The sequence below is a fragment of the Capricornis sumatraensis genome, chromosome 14, assembly GCF_032405125.1.
Source record: "Capricornis sumatraensis isolate serow.1 chromosome 14, serow.2, whole genome shotgun sequence".
In the NCBI taxonomy this organism is placed as follows: domain Eukaryota; kingdom Metazoa; phylum Chordata; class Mammalia; order Artiodactyla; family Bovidae; genus Capricornis; species Capricornis sumatraensis.
This window is the reverse complement of record NC_091082.1, coordinates 37,570,818-37,591,050: the sequence shown is the minus strand read 5'-3', so window position 1 is coordinate 37,591,050 and position 20,233 is coordinate 37,570,818. Positions and strand designations below refer to the sequence as shown.

Here is a 20,233-nt window from a genome sequence, read left to right as displayed (position 1 = left end):
CAAAGTTGTCAACAGCATGTAAAGCATTTCTGATAGAAGTCATTGTACTGTAACATGGTTGTTGAGAGCACAGATTCTGGAATCAGACAGTTTCAGTTCAAATCCTAGCTCTACCATTGATTATGTAACCTTTGGCAATTGTTTTAACTGTTTCTTTGTTTCCTTTTCTATAAAATTAGAGTAATACAGTGGCTCTGAGGATTAAATGGGCTAAACAAGTAACATACTTCTAGTAGTACACGTTATATTCTTTACAAATGTTTAGTATTAAACATTAGTGTGTGACTTATATGAATGTTATCATATAATCAATATCATAATATTGATTGATATAATATCAATCGTTATCATAAATCAATCACATATACTATTGATTATGTAAATTCTATTACATTTAGTGAATTCTTTTTATTTTGACAACATTTAAGGTGTTTTTACATTTAACTTATTCTTTCTGTAGTACGTGTATGACTAAGTTACATATGAAAAGTTCTTTTACGAAAATGATCCTTTTAAATTTATTCTTGAATCTCCTTTAGTGTCAGTACTTTGTACCAGTACATATTTATTAGATATTTTAAAAAGTATATGTTTTTAAGAAGGTCAGTGTTAGCTTCAACCTACTTAGGAAATTAGTGATTTATATTTTGTTTCTATTATTCTCTACTTAGGAGAGGTTTCAGTTTCCCCCGCAAGTGAGTGATGTGTCTGAAAATGCTAAGGATCTTATTCGAAGACTCATCTGTAGCAGAGAACATCGACTTGGTCAAAATGGAATAGAAGACTTTAAGAAGCACCCATTTTTCAATGGAATTGATTGGGATAATATTCGAAACTGTGAAGCACCTTATATTCCAGAAGTTAGTAGCCCAACAGATACGTCGAATTTTGATGTGGATGATGATTGTTTAAAGAATTCTGTGAGTATGATTGTTTAAAGAAGTTCTGTCTCTCTGCTTTTTTTAAAAAATATATGGTTATAAAGAAATTTTATAGGCCACCTTACTATTTATCACTTCAACAGCTGTCAAGGCACATGTAGACCTTGAAAAAGACCGCTTACTTACTGAAAGAGATCTGAAACAAGAGGGCAGAGCATCTCCTTGTTCCGCTCTGGCTGGGAACATGTGTGTAGGGCAGTGCCAATTTTTCTTTGCTCTGCAAATATCTGAAAATAACTACAAAAGTATTTGTGAATATTGGTTTGGGATTACAAATAAAATTTAACAACTAGGCAAATTCACATATATGAAATACATGAATAATGATTGTACTCTCAATATCCATCAGACTTTAAATCTTTCTTTTCTTTTTATTAGAATTCTACAGTAGCCGTGTTTCTGGTCTAAATTTTTTATCACTAAACGTCTAGACCAAACTTATCAGTGTTTGTAAATTGTTGACAGTGAATTTTTATAGCCCAGTCTGCAGGTTATAGTTATTCATGTTTTACCGGATGTTTCTTCCTCCTTTAGGAAACGATGCCCCCACCAACACACACTGCCTTTTCTGGTCACCATCTGCCATTTGTTGGTTTTACATATACTAGTAGCTGGTAAGTTTGAAAAGTTAATGTGATTTGGATAATTTAAAGCAAATTAAAAATGAATTGAGGTTTTAAAACTATAATGCATAAGAGAACCTTGTAAGTAAAAAAAATTTCTTTTAATAGCTTGAAGCTGCTTCTAGGAAAAGTTAGACATTACGAAGTGAATAAAACATATTAATATAAGAATCTTAACTCATTTTGTGGGGAGAAAAAATAGAACACAGAGCTCAGAATCTGTTAGCAATGGAACAGGAATTAGAAGAGTCTTAGGCTATTGAAGAAACATTTTCTAGGTTCCAAACATCAGTCTTTCAACCTATCGATCTTAGCCCTCTTTCCACTAACCCTCATTCTACTTGTATCTTCTCTTTCCTTCTTGTGAAAGTGAAAGTTGCTCAGTCATGTCCAACTCTTTGTGACCCCATGGACTATACAGTCCATGGCATTCTTCAGGCCAGAATACTGGAGAGGATAGCCTTTGCCTTCTTCAAGGTGTCTTCCCAACCCAGGGATCGAACACAGATCTCCTGCGTTGCAGGCGGATTCTTTACCAGCTGCAGCCACAAGGGAAGCCCTGTTTCCTCCTTACCATTCCTTGACTTTCACTGAGAATGGTTACAGTCGCTCCTTGGGAGCTTCTCAGTTCCTGACCATCTCATTCTACGACGTTGGTCTTGCTAAGCTGCCATTCCATTACAGCTCAGTTTTCTGCCTGTACCGGTGCAGTTCAGATTGTCTAGAGGAAAATAACTGAGTACTCATACTGCTCTCACTTTAAGTTCACGATTACCAATCCCAAGTGCCCCTTATTGCTGCCCGGCAAATATGCTGCATTACCCTAGCGTATTCACTCTTCACTCTCCTAGGTAACTATTTCCTGCTTTATACTTTGCCTCTGAAACCTCTGTCGTTCTTACTCTTACCTGATGACCTCACTTCCCCTTTCACAGAGAGATCCGAGCGATCAGCAGACGGCTTCCGCAGGCCGCATCATACATACCTGTAGACCCACACACTCTTCTTCATGTGCATGACCACGTGAGCTCCCTACCCGGCGCCCATCCCTTCTGTTCCTTCTTGCCTACTCCAGTGCGTTGCTGTTACATCATAGAATTTCCCCTTTGTGTAATTTGCATAGCAGATCTTTTCCATCAGCTCACAAAATGTAGGTTTTTCTTTCATCTTAAAGCAAAATAGAAAAACTCTCTTAATCCAGGTTTCTTTATCTGCTACCAACCATTTTTATGCTCTTCAATACAGCAAAATTACTTCCAACTGTTGCTCTGACTTTGTCCATTTTTCTCATCCTCTTCTTTCATGGTACCATTCCAGTCAAGTTTGTGCTCCTGTCGCTTGACACAAACTGATTTTTATCGATGTCACCGCTGGCCTCCCTGGCGCTAAGTTTGATGGTCATTTCTTTGGACCTAGTCATCCTTATTTGCCTAGTCTCATCTCCTTGCCACAGCTCCTTCCCATTACAACAATTTCCAGGACACTTGCCTCATTTCTCCTTGTCTTTCTGGCCACTCCCACTCATTCTCCACATCCCTCCTAATTTCCTGTGGCTTGTGGCTTTGTCTTTGAATCTTTTCCATTTATGCTCTCTGATGCTCCCCTAGGTGGTATTTGCTGATGACTTCTAAAATGTATGTGTCCAGCTGAAGCCTCTCTTCTACTTAAAATCTCTCTTAATCACCTACTTCAGATGTTCTTAATGTCATTTCTTAAATTTCTCTGAACCTATCTGATTGATTCTGCTAAATAATAAGTTATATTATGTCACTCATCTGTGCAGGACGAATCCTCACTGCCCCTGCCTCCAGTGGCTTCGTATCTTAACTCCAGACAAAGTTCTTCTGAGATCCAACAAGGCTCACTGTACCTTTCTCATGTTGCTTCCTACTACCCTTGTCCTTGCTCACTTTGCAGCCCCACAGGTCTCCTTTCTGGCCTGTGAACATGCCGGAGAACTCTTACCTCAGGACTTTTGCACTTCTTTTTTTATTGTATTAAGTTTATTTTATTGAAGTACACTTGATGGTGTGTTTGTACTTCTGTTCCATTTGCTGGGAATGTCTTTCCTCTCATATTACCTTGACAGGGCCACTTATTTTTTCTGGACTTTTTCAAGGTTACTTTCTGAGTGATGACTTTCCTGACCACTTTATCTACACTTTAATTTACTCCCCCTCAATACTTCATTTCAAAAGGCAGAAAGGGGAAATGAAGTTGCCTTCCTTTCCTGTTTTTTGTTTTCTTCCTAGCCTATTAACACTACCATGTACTAAGTATTTTCCTTGTTTGTTTGTCTCTGCCACTGGAGTAAAAGCCTCTATATAGGCACATTTTGTCTGTTCTGTTCACTGCTGAGTGTCCAACACTTCAAATGTTTTTAATTAAATTGTATTGAGTTAAAGCATTTCACGTAAACATTTTTAATCAAAGTATATAGTTGATACACAAGTTACAGATATACAATATACTAATTCACACTAGTTAAAGTTATACTCCATTTATATAATTATAAAATATTGGCTATATTCCTTGTGTTGAGCAGTGTATCTTTGCTTATGAAGCATTTAATATAAGTAGCTTATGAAAGCAATTTATAATTCCACAGAAGACCGTGGTTGGTGCTTTTGATTGCTGTTTCACTTAGGTGGTCACATTGTTTTAAGCTACCAGTAACCCTTCAGCAAGCTTCATTTTATAATTTATGGTTACTAGAATAAATTCAAGATAATTAGGACTATTTAAGTTTTTATTTTCAAAAATGCTTCTAAGGAATTCTCTGCTGAACTTAGGACTTGGTGCTTCTACTGCAAGTAGCCTGGGTTTGATCCCTGGTTGGGAAACTAAGATACTGAAAGCCATGTGGCACAGCCCCTGCTTCCAAAAGGTTGTTTATGGTGATTTTGAAAAAAAAAAGTATTTTGTAATCACTCCAGATGGCTAGCTGTAACTAGATGTTCAGATCCATGTTTTAAATGAACAGTTTCAAAAGGTTATCTTTTCTCTTCAGACTTATTATTTCAATGTAAACCCATATTTTTCCTTTTTTTTTTTCCCCAGTGTTCTTTCTGATCGGAGCTGTTTAAGAGTTACAGCTGGTCCCACGCCATTGGATCTTGATGTTAATGTGCAGAGGACTCTAGATAACAACTTAGCAACTGAAGCTTATGAAAGAAGAATTAAGCGCCTTGAGCAGGAAAAACTTGAACTTAGTAGAAAGCTTCAAGGTAAATATATTTTAAAGATAATGTTTTCCCTTTTTGTATTGGACTCACAGTGTAGAAGCTGTTTATTATAAGTGATTGTTTTATCTTGAAAAGAACTTTTTTTTATTAAATGGAAAAATGAAATTTATGCAGAATACAGTATAAATACAGTATAATGCTGTGTTGCTGTGCTTAGTTGCTCAGTCATGTCTGACTCTTTGCAACCCTATGGGCTGTAGCCCACCAGGCTGCTTTGTCCATGGGGATGGACAAGGGATTTGACAAGAGTAGATTTGACAAGTCCAGACAAGAATACTGGAGTGGGTTGCCATGCCCTCCTCTAGGGGATCTTCCCAACCCAGGGATCGAACCCAGGTCTTCCACACTGCACACAGATTCTTTACCGTCTGAGCCACCAGGGAAGCTCATACAGTTTAATACCACTCACGTAAACTCACAAAACTAACAGTAAGCAACAAAATAGCATTTGTTTCCCACAAGTACATATTTATGTACATAAATCTGTGGGAATAAATACCTCTGGGGAGAGGAAAGTAGTATTCAATACTACTAATGAAAATGGAGCCCTTCTCATCCTATCAGTTCAGTTCAGTTCAGTCGCTCAGTCATGTCCGACTGTTTGCAACCCCGTGAATCGCAGCACGCCAGGCCTCCCTGTCCATCACCAACTCCCGGAGTTCACTCAGACTCACGTCCATCGAGTCCGTGATGCCATCCAGCCATCTCATCCTCTGTCGTCCCCTTCTTCTCCTGCCCCCAATCCCTCCCAGCATCAGAGTATTTTCCAATGACTCAACTCTTTGCATGAGGTGGCCAAAGTACTGGAGTTTCAGCTTTAGCATCAGTCCTTCTAAAGAAATCCCAGGGCTGATCTCCTTTAGAATGGACTGGTTGGATCTCCTTGCAGTCCAAAGGACTCTCAAGAGTCTTTTCCAACACCACAGTTCAAAAGCATCAATTCTTCAGCGCTCAGCCTTCTTCACAGTCCAACTCTCACATCCATACATGACCACAGGAAAAACCGTAGCCTTGACTAGACAGACCTTAGTTGGCAAGGTAATGTCTCTGCTTTTGAATATACTATCTAGGTTGGTCATAACTTTTCTTCCAAGGAGTAAGCGTCTTTTAATTTCATGGCTGCAGTCACCATCTGCAGTGATTTTGGAGCCCCAAAAAATAAAGTCTGACATTGTTTCCACTGTTTCCCCATCTATTTCCCTTGAAGTGATGGGACCAGATGCCATGATCTTCGTTTTCTGAATGTTGAGCTTTAGGCCAACTTGTTCACTCTCCTCTTTCACTTTCATCAGGAGGCTTTTTAGTTCCTCTCCACTTTCTGCCATAAGGGTGGTGTCATCTGCATAACACTTTATATAAGACTCCCTACCATATTTCCTCAGTCCTTAAAAATTCTAGCTCCTAGCGAACTGTCATTCTCTACAGTGTGACTCCTGTTGTAATATTTGGTGATTTTAAAGTGCGTGTTAGTGAACCTTTTAATATTCTGACTTCTTTGTTGGTTCTTCACTTTCAGTGAGCTTGTTCTCCACCTTATCTCTACCACTCCTTCAGGTGGTAGTAAGACATATATTAGATTACAGTGTCTAAAATTCTTTATTAATCTCAATTTCAAGCAAACCTTCTGTATATTCCTGCTCGTAATTTTCTAGTTAACTCTGTCTGGTGTCTTATGTGTTGTCCTTCAATTCCACCGTTACCTGTAATTCTATCACCCTTTCCCTATTCCCCTTATACCCTCAGGTCTCATTCTTGGTCAATCTTAATTATACCCTTACATACACTCTTAAATCTATTGCTCCTCTTTCTGTTAGTCACACTCCTTTGGCAGAACCCCAACCATGTTTAAATACATTTAACTATGTGGCTAAAAGTTGCTTAGTGAAAACACACAACATGCCAGCTAATCCCACTTGAAATTCCTGAAAAGTAATCTCAAATTTACTAAGACCTTGATGCTGCCCAGCAATCCTACTTTTTTTCCTTAGTTCATTTCTCTAGACTGTGTTGCAAAATCCAATGGTTATTTCCCGGTCTTCATCTTCTAGCCTATTAGAATTTGACCCAGTTGATCATATCCCTCTCCTGATAGCACTTTTTCTTGGCTTTTGGAGCACTTTATCTCCTGGTTTTCGTTTTCTTAATAAACCAACTGTTTCCAGTCTCATTTGCTGATTTGTCCTGAACTCAGACCTTTCAAACATCTATTTTCATTTTCTTTATGTGTATACCCAGAAGTGGAATTGCTGTATCTTTAAGGTATATTTATTTTTGAATTTCTGAGGACCCTCCATATAGTTTTCCAGAGTCTATAAGGGTTCCCTTTTCACCACATCCTTACCCACACATGTTGTCTCTTCTTAGATATTCTAACAGGTGTGAGGTGATATCTCTTTGTGGTTTTGATTTGCATTTCTCAGATGATCAGTGATGTTAAGCATCTTTTCATGTGCCTTGTCGCTCATTTATAATGTTCTCTTTGCAGAAATGTCTGTTTAGTTTTTCTGCCCTTTAAGAAGTCAGCTTGCTTGCTTTGTTATAAAGTTGTGTGAGTTCTATATATATATTTTGGATATTAATCCTTTATCCAATGTACAGTTGCAAAATTTTTCTGCCATTCTGTATTTTTTTTTCTTTTTTTGCTATACAGATGCTCTTGAGTTCGATGTAGTCTACTGATTTTTTTCTTTTGTTGTATTCTTGACGACATATCCAAAAAAATCATTGCCAAGGCCAGTGTTAAGGAGCTTTTTTTTTTCACTACATTTTCATCTGTGAAACAAATGTTATTGGATCTTACGGAAGTCTCTGAAACATTTTGAGTTAATTTTTGTGAGGAGTATGAGTTAGAAGTCCAGTTTCAGTGTTCTGCATGTGTTTCTCTGGTTTTCCCAGCACCATTTGTTGAAGAGACTGTCTTTTCCGCCTTAGGTTCTTGACTCCCTTGTCAAGTATCACTTGACTGTATGTACTGGGATTTAACTCTGGGCTGTCTCCTCCATTGGTGTCTATGTCTGTTTTGTTCCAGTACACTACTATTTTTAACATTATGGCTTTGTAATATAGTTTGAAATCAGGATACTTCCAGGTTTGTTCTTTTTTCTCAAAATTGCTTTCAATATTCAGTGTTTTTCATGGTTCCACAAACATTTAGGATTGTTTCTTCTATTCCATGAAGAATGCCTTTGGTATTTTGAAGCAAGTTGTGTTGGTTCTGTAGATGGGTTTGGTAGTATGTATATTTTACCAATGTTAATTCTTCTGATCCATGAACATGGGATGTCTTTCTGTTTGTATCTTCTTCAGTTTCTTTGAGCAAAGTCTTGTCATTTTTATTGTACATATCTTTCACATCCTTGGTTAAATTTATTCCTGAGTAGTTTCTTGCTTTTGATGCTATTATGAATGGGATAGTTTTCTTTATTTCTTTTTCAAATATTCATTATTAGTGTAAAGGAATGCAGCTAATTCCTATTGTTAATTTTGTATCCTACACTTTACCAAAATAGTTGATTAGTTCCAACAGTTTTTTTTTTGGTTGCCTCTTTGAGATTTATACCTATAAAATCACATTGACAAATACTGACAATTTTACTTCTTTATAATTTCAATGCCTTTTATTTATTTTTTTCTTGCTTAATTGTTATAGCTAGGAATTTTAGTACTATATATTGAATAAGAATAATGAGAATGGCCATCCTTTTCTTGTTCTGGATCTTAGAGGAAAATCTTTCAGTTTTTCTCCATTGAGTATAACGTTATCTGTGGGTTTGTTGTACATGGCCTTTATGGTGTTGTTATGTTCCTTCTATACCCAGCCTTTTAAGGGTTTTCATCATGAAACGATGTTGTATTTTTTTAAGATGCTTTTTCTGCATCTATTGAAGTGATCATGTGATTTTTATATTTCAATTTATTGATGTGATGCATTACATTTATTGTTTGGTGTGTGTTGAGCCATTCTTGCATGCCAGGGAAAAATCTCATTTGATCATGGTGTATAATCCTTTTAATGTGTTCTTGAATTTGGATTGCTAATACTTTACCAAAAAACTTTACATCTATATTCTTCAGAGATACTGGTTAATATAGTTGGCCCTTGAACAACACAGGGGTGTGTGGCACAAGCCTGGTGCAGTCAAAACTCTGTGTATAACTTTACAGTTGTTCCTCTGTAACCATGGTTCTGCATCTGCAAATCCAACCACCTGGGGACCATGTAGTACATATTTACTGAAAAAATTTGGGTGTAAATGGGCCTGTGCAGTACAAAGTGGTGTTGCTCAAGGGACAACTGTGCCTTTCTTGTGGTCTCCTTATTTGGTTTTGGTGTCAAGGTAATGCTGGCTTTGTAGAATGAGTTTGGAGGTGTTCCCTCCTCCTCAATATTTTGGAAAAGAGGAGGATTGATGTTAATTCTTCTTAAACTGACTGGTAAAATTCATCAAGGAAGCCATCTGGTCCTGAGATTTTCTTTCTGGGAGGTTTCTGATTATTGATTCAATCTCTTTACTCATTATTGGTATGTTCAGATTTTCTAGTTTTTCATGATTCAGTCTTGGTCAGTTTTGTTTCTAGAAATCTGTTCACTTCGTCTAGGTTATGTAATTTCTTTGCATATAGTTATCCATAGTAGCCTCTTATGAGCCTCTGTATTCCTATAGCATCCCGTGTAATGTCTCCTCTTTCATTTCTAATTCTATTTGAATCGTCTCTCTCCTTTCTCAGTCTAGACGAAAGCTTTGTCACTTTTGTTTGTCTTTTCAAACAACCAGCTTTTAATTTGATTGATCCTTCCTGTAGTTTTTCTGGTCTATTTCATTCATTTCCGCTCTGAACTTTATATTTCCTTCCTTCCACTAACTTTCAATTCAGTTCAGTCGTGTCTGACTCTTTGCGACCCCGTGGACTGCAGCAGGCCAGGCTTTTCTGTCTATCACCAACTCCTGGAGATTGCTCAGACTCATGTCCATCAAGTCAGTGATGCCATCCAAGGGCTTAATTTATGCTTATTTAATTCCTTGAGATGTAAAGTTAGGTTATTTGAGATATTTCTAATTTTTTAATATATGCATTTATTTTACAATAAACTTTCCTCTCAGAACTGTTTTGCTGCATCCCACAAATTTGATAATGTCATATTTCCAATTTCATTAGTTTTCAGATTTTTTTTTTCTCTTGATTTCTTCTTTCACCCTTTGGTTGTTCAGAAGTATATTGTTTAGTTTCCACATGTTTGTAGATCCTCTCACTTTCCTCTTTTTATCAATTTCTATTTTCATACCATTGTGACCAGCAAAGATAATTGGTGTGATTGCAGTCTTTTTATGTTTGTAAAGATATGTTTTCTGTCCTGTCATATGATGTGCTCTGGAGAATGTTCTGTGTACACTTAAGAAGAATGTATATTCTGCTGCTGTTACATGCAATGTTCTATATATGTTTGTTAAATCTATTTTTCTAAGATGGTTCATTTCCAACATTTCCTTGTTGATTTTCTGTTTGTACAATTTATCATTGCTGAGAGTGGCATACTGAAGTCCCCTACTATTATTCTGTTGTCTGTTTCTCTCCTAGGGTTTGTTGTATTTAATATATTTTTGTGCTCTGCTGTTTGGAGCCTGTATATTTACAGTTGTTATATCTTCTTGATGTATTGATCCCTTTGTCATTATAATGACCTTCTTTGTCTCTTTGTCACCGTTTTTGGCTGAAGTATATTTTGACTGATTTAAGTATCAGTTCAGTTCAGTCACTCAGTCGTGTCCGACTCTGCGACCCCATAAATCTCAGCACGCCAGGCCTCCCTGTCCATCACCAACTCCCGGAGTTCACTCAGACTCACATCCAACGAGTCAGTGATGCCATCCAGCCATCTCATCCTCTGTCGTCCCCTTCTCCGCCTGCCCCCAATCCCTCCCAGCATCAGAGTCTTTTCCAGTGAGTTAACTCTTCTCATCAGGTGGCCAAAGTATTAGAGTTTCAGCTTCAGCATCATTCCCTCCAAAGAAATCCCAGGGCTGATCTCCTTCAGAATGGACTGGTTGGATCTCCTTGCAGTCCAAGGGACTCTCAAGAGTCTTCTCCAACACCACAGTTCAAAAGCATCAATTCTTCAGCGCTCAGCCTTCTTCACAGTCCAACTCTGACATCCATACATGACTACTGGAAAAACCATAGCCTTGACTAGACAGACCTTAGTTGGCAAAGTAATGTCACTGCTTTTCAATATGCTATCTAGGTTGGTCATAACTTTTCTTCCAAGGAGTAAGCAACTTTTAATTTCATGGCTGCAGTCACCATGTGCAGTGATTTTGGAGCCCAAAAAAATAAAGTCTGACAGTTTCCACTGTTTCCCCATCTATTTCCCATGAAGTGATGGGACCGGACGCCATGATCTTCGTTTTCTGAATGTTGAGCTTTAGGCCAGCTTTTTCACTCTCCTCTTTCACTTTCATCAAGAGGCTTTTTAGTTCCTCTCCACTCTGTGCCATAAGGGTGGTGTCATCTGCATATCTGAGGTTATTGATATTTCTCCCGGCAATCTTGATTCCAGCTTGTGTTTCTTCCAGTCCAGCGTTTCTCATGATGTACTCTGCATAGAAGTTAAATAAGCAGGGTGACAATATTCACCCTTGACGTACTCCTTTTCCTATTTGGAACTAGTCTGTTGTTCCATGTCCAGTTCTAACTCTTGCTTCCTGACCTGCATACAGATTTCTCAAGAGGCAGTCAGGTGGTCTGGTATTCCCATTTCTTTCAGAATTTTCCACAGTTTATCGTGACCCACACAGTCAAAGGCTTTGGCATAGTCACTAAAGCAGAAATAGATGTTTCTCTGGAACTCTCTTGCTTTTTCCATGATCCAGCGGATGTTGGCAATTTGATCTCTGGTTCCTCTGCCTTTACTAAAACCAGCTTGAACATCAGGAAGTCCACGGTTCACATACTGCTGAAGCTTGGCTTGGAGAATTTTGAGCATAACTTTACTAGCATGTGAGATGAGTGCAATTGTGCAGTAGTTTGAGCATTCTTTGGCATTGCCTTTCTTTGGGATTGGAATGAAAACTGACCTTTTCTAGTCCTGTGGCCACTGCTGAGTTTTCCAAATTTGCTGGCATATTGAGTGCAGCACTTTCACAGCATCATCTTTCGGGATTTGAAATATCTCAACTGGAATTCCATCTCCTCCCCTAGCTTTGTTTGTAGTGATGCTTTCTAAGGCCCACTTGACTTCACATTCCAGGATGTCTGGCTCTAGGTGAGTGATCACACCATCGTGATTATCCAGGTCGTGACGATCTTTTTTGTACAGTTCTTCTGTGTATTCTTGCCACCTCTTCTTAGTATCTTCTGCTTCTGTTAGGTCCATACCATTTCTGTCCTTTATTGAGCCCATCTTTGCATGAAGTGTTCCCTTGGTATCTCTAATTTTCTTGAAGAGATCTCTAGTCTTTCCCATTCTGTTGTTTTCCTCTATTTCTTTGCATTGATTGCTGAGGAAGGCTTTCTTATCTCTTCTTGCTATTCTTTGGAACTCTGCATTCAGATGCTTATATCTTTCCTTTTCTGCTTTGCTTTTCGCCTCTCTTCTTTTCACAGCTATTTGTAAGGCCTCCTTAGACAACCATTTTGCTTTTTTGCATTTCTTTTCCATGGGGATGGTCTTGATCCCTGTCTCCTGTACAATGTCACGAACCTCTGTCCATAGTTCATCAGGCACTCTATCTATCAGATCTAGTCCCTTAAATCTATTTCTCACTTCCACTGTATAACCATAAAGGATTTGATTTAGGTCATACCTGAATGGTCTAGTGGTTTTCCCTACTTTCTTCAATTTCAGTCTGAATTTGGCAGTAAGGAGTTCATGATCTGAGCCACAGTCAGCTCCTGGTCTTGTTTTTGTCGACTGTATAGAGCTTCTCCATCTTTGGCTGCAAAGAATATAATCAATCTGATTTCGGTGTTGACCATCTGATGATGTCCATGTGTAGAGTCTTCTCTTGTGTTGTTGGAAGAGGGTGTTTGCTATGACCAGTGCATTTTCTTGGCAAAACTCTGTTAGTCTTTGCCCTGCTTCATTCCGCATTCCAAGGCCAAATTTGCCTGTTACTCCAGGTGTTTCTTGACTTCCTGGATAGCTATACTCATTTTGTTTTGCTTTCTGAAATATTGTCTTCCATCCCTTCAGTTTGAGCTTATTTTTGTTGATAGAGCTGAAGTGAATCTCTTGTAGGCAGCATATAGTTGAAACTTGACTTTTTTTTCCCAGTCATCCACTTTGTGCCTTTCGTTTGGTAAATTCAATCCATTCAATCCATTTAGGGTGATTATTGGTATGTAAGGACTTATTACTACCATTGATCTTTTGCCTTCTGGTTATTTTATATCTCCATTGGGTTTTTTCTTCTTCTTTTATGTGATGTCTCTCCTCTAAATTTTTGCTTTGTCTTTACCATGACATTTACATAAAATAACTAATTGATAAACTAGTCCTTTTTCTGCTGATAGCAGCCCATCTTCACTCACCTATAGAGGTTTCATCAGTTTACATCTCCTGTTATATTTTTGATGTCACAAATGATCACTTTTTATGCTGTGAATTTGCTACCAAATGGTAGTAGCTATAGTAAGTTTTAATGCTCTTTTTCTTTAACATTTATGCTATAATTAATTGTTTAACATACTATTCTAAAATACAGTTACAGTTTTCTAATTCTGACTGTATTTGTTACCTTGATCAGAGTCTTGTGTACTTTCATCTTTTTTGTTTCGGCTTGAAGAACTCCTTTCAGCATTTCTAGTGGTGGTGAACTCTCAGCTTTTATTTGTCTAAGAAAACCTTTATTTCTCTTTCATATCTGAAGAATAACTTTTCCACGTAGAGTATTCTTGACTAGGAGCTTTTATCTTTCAATACTTTGAGTATGTTATTGTGCTTTCTCCTGGCCTGTAGAGTTTCTGTTGAGAAACCAGCTTATTACCTAATGGAGATTCTTTTGTAGGATACTTTCTTTTTTCCCCTGCTGCCTTTAAAATTCTTTCTTTAGTATTGCCTTTGACAGTTTTCATTCTAAAATGTGTTGGAAAAGATCTTTTTGCATTGGGACAGCAAGGTGTTCTATTAGCTTCATAGAATTGGATGTCCAGTTCTTTCTCCAGGTTTGGGAAGTTCTCAGCTATTATTTCATCAAATAAACTTTCTGCCCTGTCTCCATCTCTTCTCCTTCTGGAATACCCATTATTCTTATTTTTACTTTTTAAATGCAGTCTGATAACTCTTGTCTTAGTTCTCACTCCCCTTACGCCCAGATCATCTCTCCATTCCTGTCCTCCATATGGCTTATTCTTTCTTCCCTCTGACCTGTTCTACTGCCAGTGCCTTCTCATGCAGTGTTCCTCTCACTTACTGAGTTCTTCAGCTCCAGAATTCTTGTTTTGTTCTTTTTTGTAATATCAGTCTCTCTAGTAAGTGCTCTTTCTATTCATTAATTTTATTCCTGACTTCACTGAGTCACCTTTCTATGTTTTCTTGTAGCTTGTTGAATTTCTTCATAGTTGTCTTGAATTCTTTATCAGTTAGATTGCAGTACTCTGTATCTTTGAGACGGTTGCCTAGAAAATTGTCATTTTCCTTTTTGGATACTGTATTACGTGGGTTTTCATAGTGTTTCATGAAATGTGTCTCTGCCATAACATTGAAGTAGCAAACACCTTTCTTATTTAGGTAAGATTAAAGGAAAGGCTGCCTACTCCAGTATTCTAGCCTGGAGAATTCCATGGACTATACAGTCCTGCTACTGCTAAGTCGCTTCAGTCGTGTCCGACTCTGTGCGACCCCATAGACAGCAGCCCACCAGGCTCCCCCATCCCTGGGAGTCTCCAGGCAAGAAACCTGGAGTGGGTTGCCATTTCCTTCTCCAATGCATGAAAGTGAAAAGTGAAAGTGAAGTCGCTCAGTCGTGTCCAACTCTTTGCGACCTCATGGAGTGCAGCCTACCAGGCTCCTCCGTCCATGGGATTTTCCAGGCAAGAGTACTGGAGTGGGTTGCCATTGCCTTCTCCGAAAGGGGACGCTGTGGCTGCATGTGGCTCCATGGGGTCGCAAAGAGTCGGACACGACTAGGTGACTTTCACTTTCCTTCACCAGAGTGACAATCAGAAGCCTTTCTTTTGCTCTCCAAAAGGTGGCGCTATAGCACAAATTTTGGGTTTCTCTTCCCGGAGCTGACTCACCACTAGTTTGGAGTGTGTGCATGGTAAAAGCTGTTGGCAGAGTCTAGGAAGTGTATGCTTGGTACCTGGACCTTTTTGGTGGAAGAACTCAGAGATTTGTGGACAGACAGCAGGAAATGCATTCCTTCGTTTCTCTTTGCCTGTCTTCTCTCCTTTCTTACCCTCCCCCTCCCCTTCAGAAATCCTCCAGCTGTAGCCCTCATCACAGCCCACTTTGCTCTCACTCATCACAGCCCACTTGGCTCTCGCTCATCACTTTCACTTTCTACCTCCTCTGCTAGAGAGGTCACTGCTGCCAGTACCTTGGATCTGCAGCCTCCTCCAAGGTCCAGTCGACCCACTTTCAGATGTGGGTGCAGTGCAGAAGCACTTTTGTTCAGTTGTGGATATCCAATTAATTGTACGTTGAAGTGGGGAGGAAAAAGGAATGACTCAGGGACATGATACTAATGTATCAGTTTTGACTTTTAAACGGTGATATGCATAAAGTGGATAAGTATTCTAAGGTGTACTCCCTATAAATGTTTATATTAGTGTACCTTTATGTAACCTCCACCCCAATCAGTATATAGAACGTTTCTTGCATAGTGTAAAGTTCCATCATGCTCTCTTCCCAGTTTCTACCCTACGACTCTGAAGTAAACAGTATTCAGAATTTTTCAGCATTAATTTTACCTTTTCTTGAAGCCACACAGTATCTACATTCATGCAGTATGCATGTTCATACAGTATATTGTCATTTGTGTCTATTTTTTGATAACACAGATTTCCATGTTATATGTAAATCAGTAGTTTGTCCTTTTTTAAAACTGCTGCTTAGTATAGTATTACATTGTACATAAATACTAAAATTATCCAATGTCTGGATTTTTCTGGCTTTTGTTAAAAAATAAAACAGATTGGATGGCTTATAAACACCAGAAATTTATTTCTCCGAGGTCTGGAGGCTGAAGTCCAAGATCAAAGTGCCAGCATGGCCAAGGGAGGGTTTATAGCCAGTGCCTGCTTGCTCTGTCCTCACCTGAGGGAAATGGCTAGGGAGCCCTGAGTTCTTTTTTATAAGGCACTAATCCCATTTTTGAGGGCTCCACTCTTGTAACTATAACTTAAACACCTCCCAAAGCCCCACCTCCTTATTACATCATTTTTGAGTAGGATTTTAACATAGGAATTTTTGGGGGGGACACAGATATTCAGACCATTTCATCCAAGCTGTTGTTGTTGAACATTTGAGTTATTTCCAGATACTGACTGTTACAAACATGGTTTCTGTGAATGTTGTTATGTATTTCTTTTGATGGTCATATGTACTTATTTCTCTTGGATATCTGCCTAGCAGTAGGATTTCTGGGTCATGGGATAGTGTATTTTCGGCTTTAGAAAGTATTGCAAAGAATTTTCAAAAGTGATCAATTGCATCAATAGTTTCACTAATAATGAATGAGTTTCACTTACTGTATATTCCCATCAGAACTAGATATTGTCAGCTTTTCAAAATTTTAACCATTCTGGTATCTGTATATTGGAGTTTTGCTATGATTTTAAATTTGTATTTTCCTTGTAGGTAATATCTTTAAATTTGTATTTTCCTTGTAGGTAATATCTACAAGATAAGTTGAGTATCTTTTCATATATTTACTGTCTATTTGAATATTGTCTATTCAATATTCAATTTTTTTCATTAGATCTTTACATGTCTTTTAAATAAGTTTTATTTTACCACTTCACAAACAGTATCAGACCCTTATAACAGCCCTTTATGTCGTTGTTTTATAGTTTACCTGTTTCTGTGTTGCAAACCTTTCAATACTGTTATTTTATTCTTGCTTTAAATATTTACTACTCATTTATTTTTAAAATATCTTTTTATTTACCCACATATTTACTCTTTTTGTATTCTTTATTTTCTCCTAGTGATCCATGTATCCATCCAGAACCTGTTTTTTTTAGTCTGAAAATTTTCCTTTAGTGTTTCTTATGATTACATGTGTTGTGACTAAATCACTCAGATGTTGTTTGTCTGAGATGCCTCTATTTCGCCTTCATTTTTGAAGAATATTTGCTGGTTTAGAATTCTAGCTTGGAAGGTTTTTTCTTTCAATGCTCTACATATTTCATGGCATTGTTTTCTGATTTCCAGTATATTTGAAAAGTCAGCTGTTAGCCTTGGTTTCTTGAATATACTCCAGCTGTTTTTAAGTATTTCTCCTTCAATTTCAAGCAGGATGGCTATGATCTACCTGGTTAAGCTTCTTTGTATTAATGTAAATCGTGTTTGGGATTCACTGAGCTTCTGAATACTTGATTGATATCTTTCATCAATTTTAGAAAATTCTGTTCATAATCTCTGAATATTTCTTTTGCCCCATTCACAGTGTCCTCTCCTTCTGGGACTCCAGTTACATATATCTTAGACTGTGTCCCTTATTCCTTTTATTCTAAGTCTAATTTCTTCCATTCTTAGGTTTTTTTGTGCTTAATTCCCTACTGACTTGCCTTTAGGTTCATTTGTCTTGTCATCTGCTGTATCTGTTCTGATACGAAATCCATTCAATGAGTCTTAATTTCAGATAGTCTCTTTTAGTTCGGGAATATCCATTTGCTTTATTCTTACCGTTTTCAGTTCTCCATTGAAATTCCCATTGTTTACTTTTTCATTTGTTTTCTTTAACATACTAATAATAGTTGCTTCAAAATCCTGACCGTTAATTAAAACAGCTGGAGAGAGGAACAGCTGCTGGGTAAACAGCCCTAACAGTGGTTGCATAGCAGATTTGTGTGCCTGTGAAGCCAGCTGGATGGGTTGTCTCTTTTGTTGTTAAAGTCACCAAAGATAATAATAAAAAGAGTTGTAATGAAAAGAAGGACAGTAGGTAACTATGATAAACAGGTAATGGGCATTTTAGAAGATCTGGGATTTATAGGAAGGACAGAGGTGGCAAAGAGGAACAAGGATACCTCCTGCACCTCCCTACCCTGCAGTGTGGGGGTTGGAGAAGGAAAAAAGTGACCAACGTCCAGTGGATATTTTTATCCCTCCCCATTTTCTACTCTCAACTTAGAGGTCTTAAAATAGAGAAAAGATGTTTTTAAAAAATAATAAATACAGAATGTACCAATTTTTAACATGTTTTTGAACCCAAAGAAAAAGAAATGTGTAATAAATACTGGATGTGAAAGGTCATGATTGAATGCACAATATGGTATATCTTACACCTTTAATTCAAATTAACAAATATTGACCACCATCATGTGAATATAATGATACTGTTCTCTATACCGATGATGAATATAAATTAGAAAATCTCCATCTTCTGAAGGTCACAGTCCCTTGGAGTTTTAAATATATATAAATAAGTGATATATGTATATAAGTAATAGATTACATTAAACAATGTATGCATAAGATTAGTAATCTAAAGCAATCAGTAATGATTTGTGCTAACAAAAAATTATGGTGAGGTAGAAATTTACTATTTGGGATCTTTCCATAAGCTGGCAGGAGAACTATTTTAGGACCATTGCTTTTTTTCTACCTGTTTGGATGGTGTCTGGAAATATGCCCCACTAGACTTAATGCTTCTCTAGTACTTTTTATCTTTCAATGAGAACAACAAGTTAAAATAATTATCCCTATTTTAGCTAAGCTGATGAGCCACGTCATCTGTAGGTGGGCCTGGACATTTGGAAGGCCAGCTCTTCTGCATATTTTGCATTAACATCTTTAAACCTCTCTTCATACACCAGACTCAGGTTTTCATATGTCGTCTGACATACATGTTGATGACAGTTTGTGCCAGGATGAGAGGGAACTGACTAGTCGACTCACTGGCAGAGTGTACCAACAGTATTTAAAACTGAAGACCACACATATTAGAAGGTAGATAGTTATAATTCTAGTGACATTATAACTCTAGAGGAGTTTTGTGACTTAATTTTAATCTGTTTACATGCTTTTTTTGTCAGTGGGTAGATGCTTTGATTAGTTGAATTAAATAAGGATTTCCCTAGAAAGAAATATATTGGCATTAGTTTTTCAATTTTAGAATGTGAGTGTATTTCTCATTCTTTCTTTTTTTAAAGAGTCAACGCAGACTGTCCAGGCTCTGCAGTATTCAACTGCTGATGGTCCACTAACAGCAAGCAAAGATTTAGAAATAAAAAGCTTAAAAGAAGAAATTGAAAAACTAAGGAAACAAGTAAGAGGTAAATGCCTATGATTCATTATTAATTCAGTTTAGTAGATATTTTTAAGTGTTTTATTCACACAAAAAAACATTTATTGAGTACCTGTTATGTGTTATGTGATGTGAGCTATATGCCAGTGAGGGAAAAGCGAATAAGAATGGCTCTGCTGTCAAGGGGCTCATGTTTTGGTCTTGCAAAAAGATAAAGAAATAGTGTTTTGCAGTACATGGGCAAAGGTCAGAAGATAAAATAAACGCAGGTACATGGAGAGTGCACAAAGAGGAGCACCTTACCCAGATTTAAGTGAAAAACATGACTTTTTGGGAAGACCTATCAGTTTGGAATAATTAGTTGAAACTTGTCTGGCAAAGCATTTCAATGAGTAGTTCATTTTTCAGTGTATTACTGAAGTTAATTGAAATTAATTATGATAATTGTTGATATGCCTATTATATCTATTCATCATTTATTCCATTCAATAAATATTTATGTACTAGGCATTATTTTATGTTCTTGGGATGCAGTACTAAACAACCAATAAAAATTCTCACTGGAGTGGAGGGCAAACATGAGACGTGAAACAGTAACTATGCACCTTTGTGAATGACATGGTAGGCTGGAAGCTGATGAGCGCTTACAAACAGAAGAGAATACTGAGCGTGGGTCACAAGTCTAAGATGAGAAGTTCTATTGTTTTAAATAGGGTAGTCCACGTGAGCAAAATATTGAAAAAGGTAAAGGGGATTAACCATACAGTTAAATGGGAAACACATAATCCAAGAAAACAGCTCAACCAGTGCAAAATCCCTACAGTCAAAAATATGCCTTGTGAGTTCAAATTAAACGTAAGAAGATAGCGTGGCTAGAGCAGAATGAGCAAGCAGGTGGAATGAGTGGAGATGAGGATAGAGAAATAAAGAGGTGAGGAGGGCTCATTGCCTGATCAATGGAGTCTTACTGACCTTTTGGTCTTTGGTTTGTTCTGTGAGTGAACATTTTG

General features: G+C 37.6%; 1 protein-coding gene across 6 annotated transcripts in view; it reads left to right on the top strand.

The window, feature by feature from the left end:
* CDC42BPA (CDC42 binding protein kinase alpha) overlaps positions 1 to 20,233 on the top strand; it is a 300,642-nt gene that overhangs the window by 157,134 nt on the left and 123,275 nt on the right. For all 6 annotated transcript variants that reach the window (XM_068985895.1, XM_068985894.1, XM_068985892.1 and 3 more), the window contains exons 8-11: positions 672 to 920; positions 1,476 to 1,555; positions 4,625 to 4,791; positions 19,129 to 19,251. In XM_068985895.1, coding sequence (XP_068841996.1) covers positions 672 to 920; positions 1,476 to 1,555; positions 4,625 to 4,791; positions 19,129 to 19,251 — 619 coding nt within the window. The remainder of the gene's footprint in view (positions 1 to 671; positions 921 to 1,475; positions 1,556 to 4,624; positions 4,792 to 19,128; positions 19,252 to 20,233) is intronic.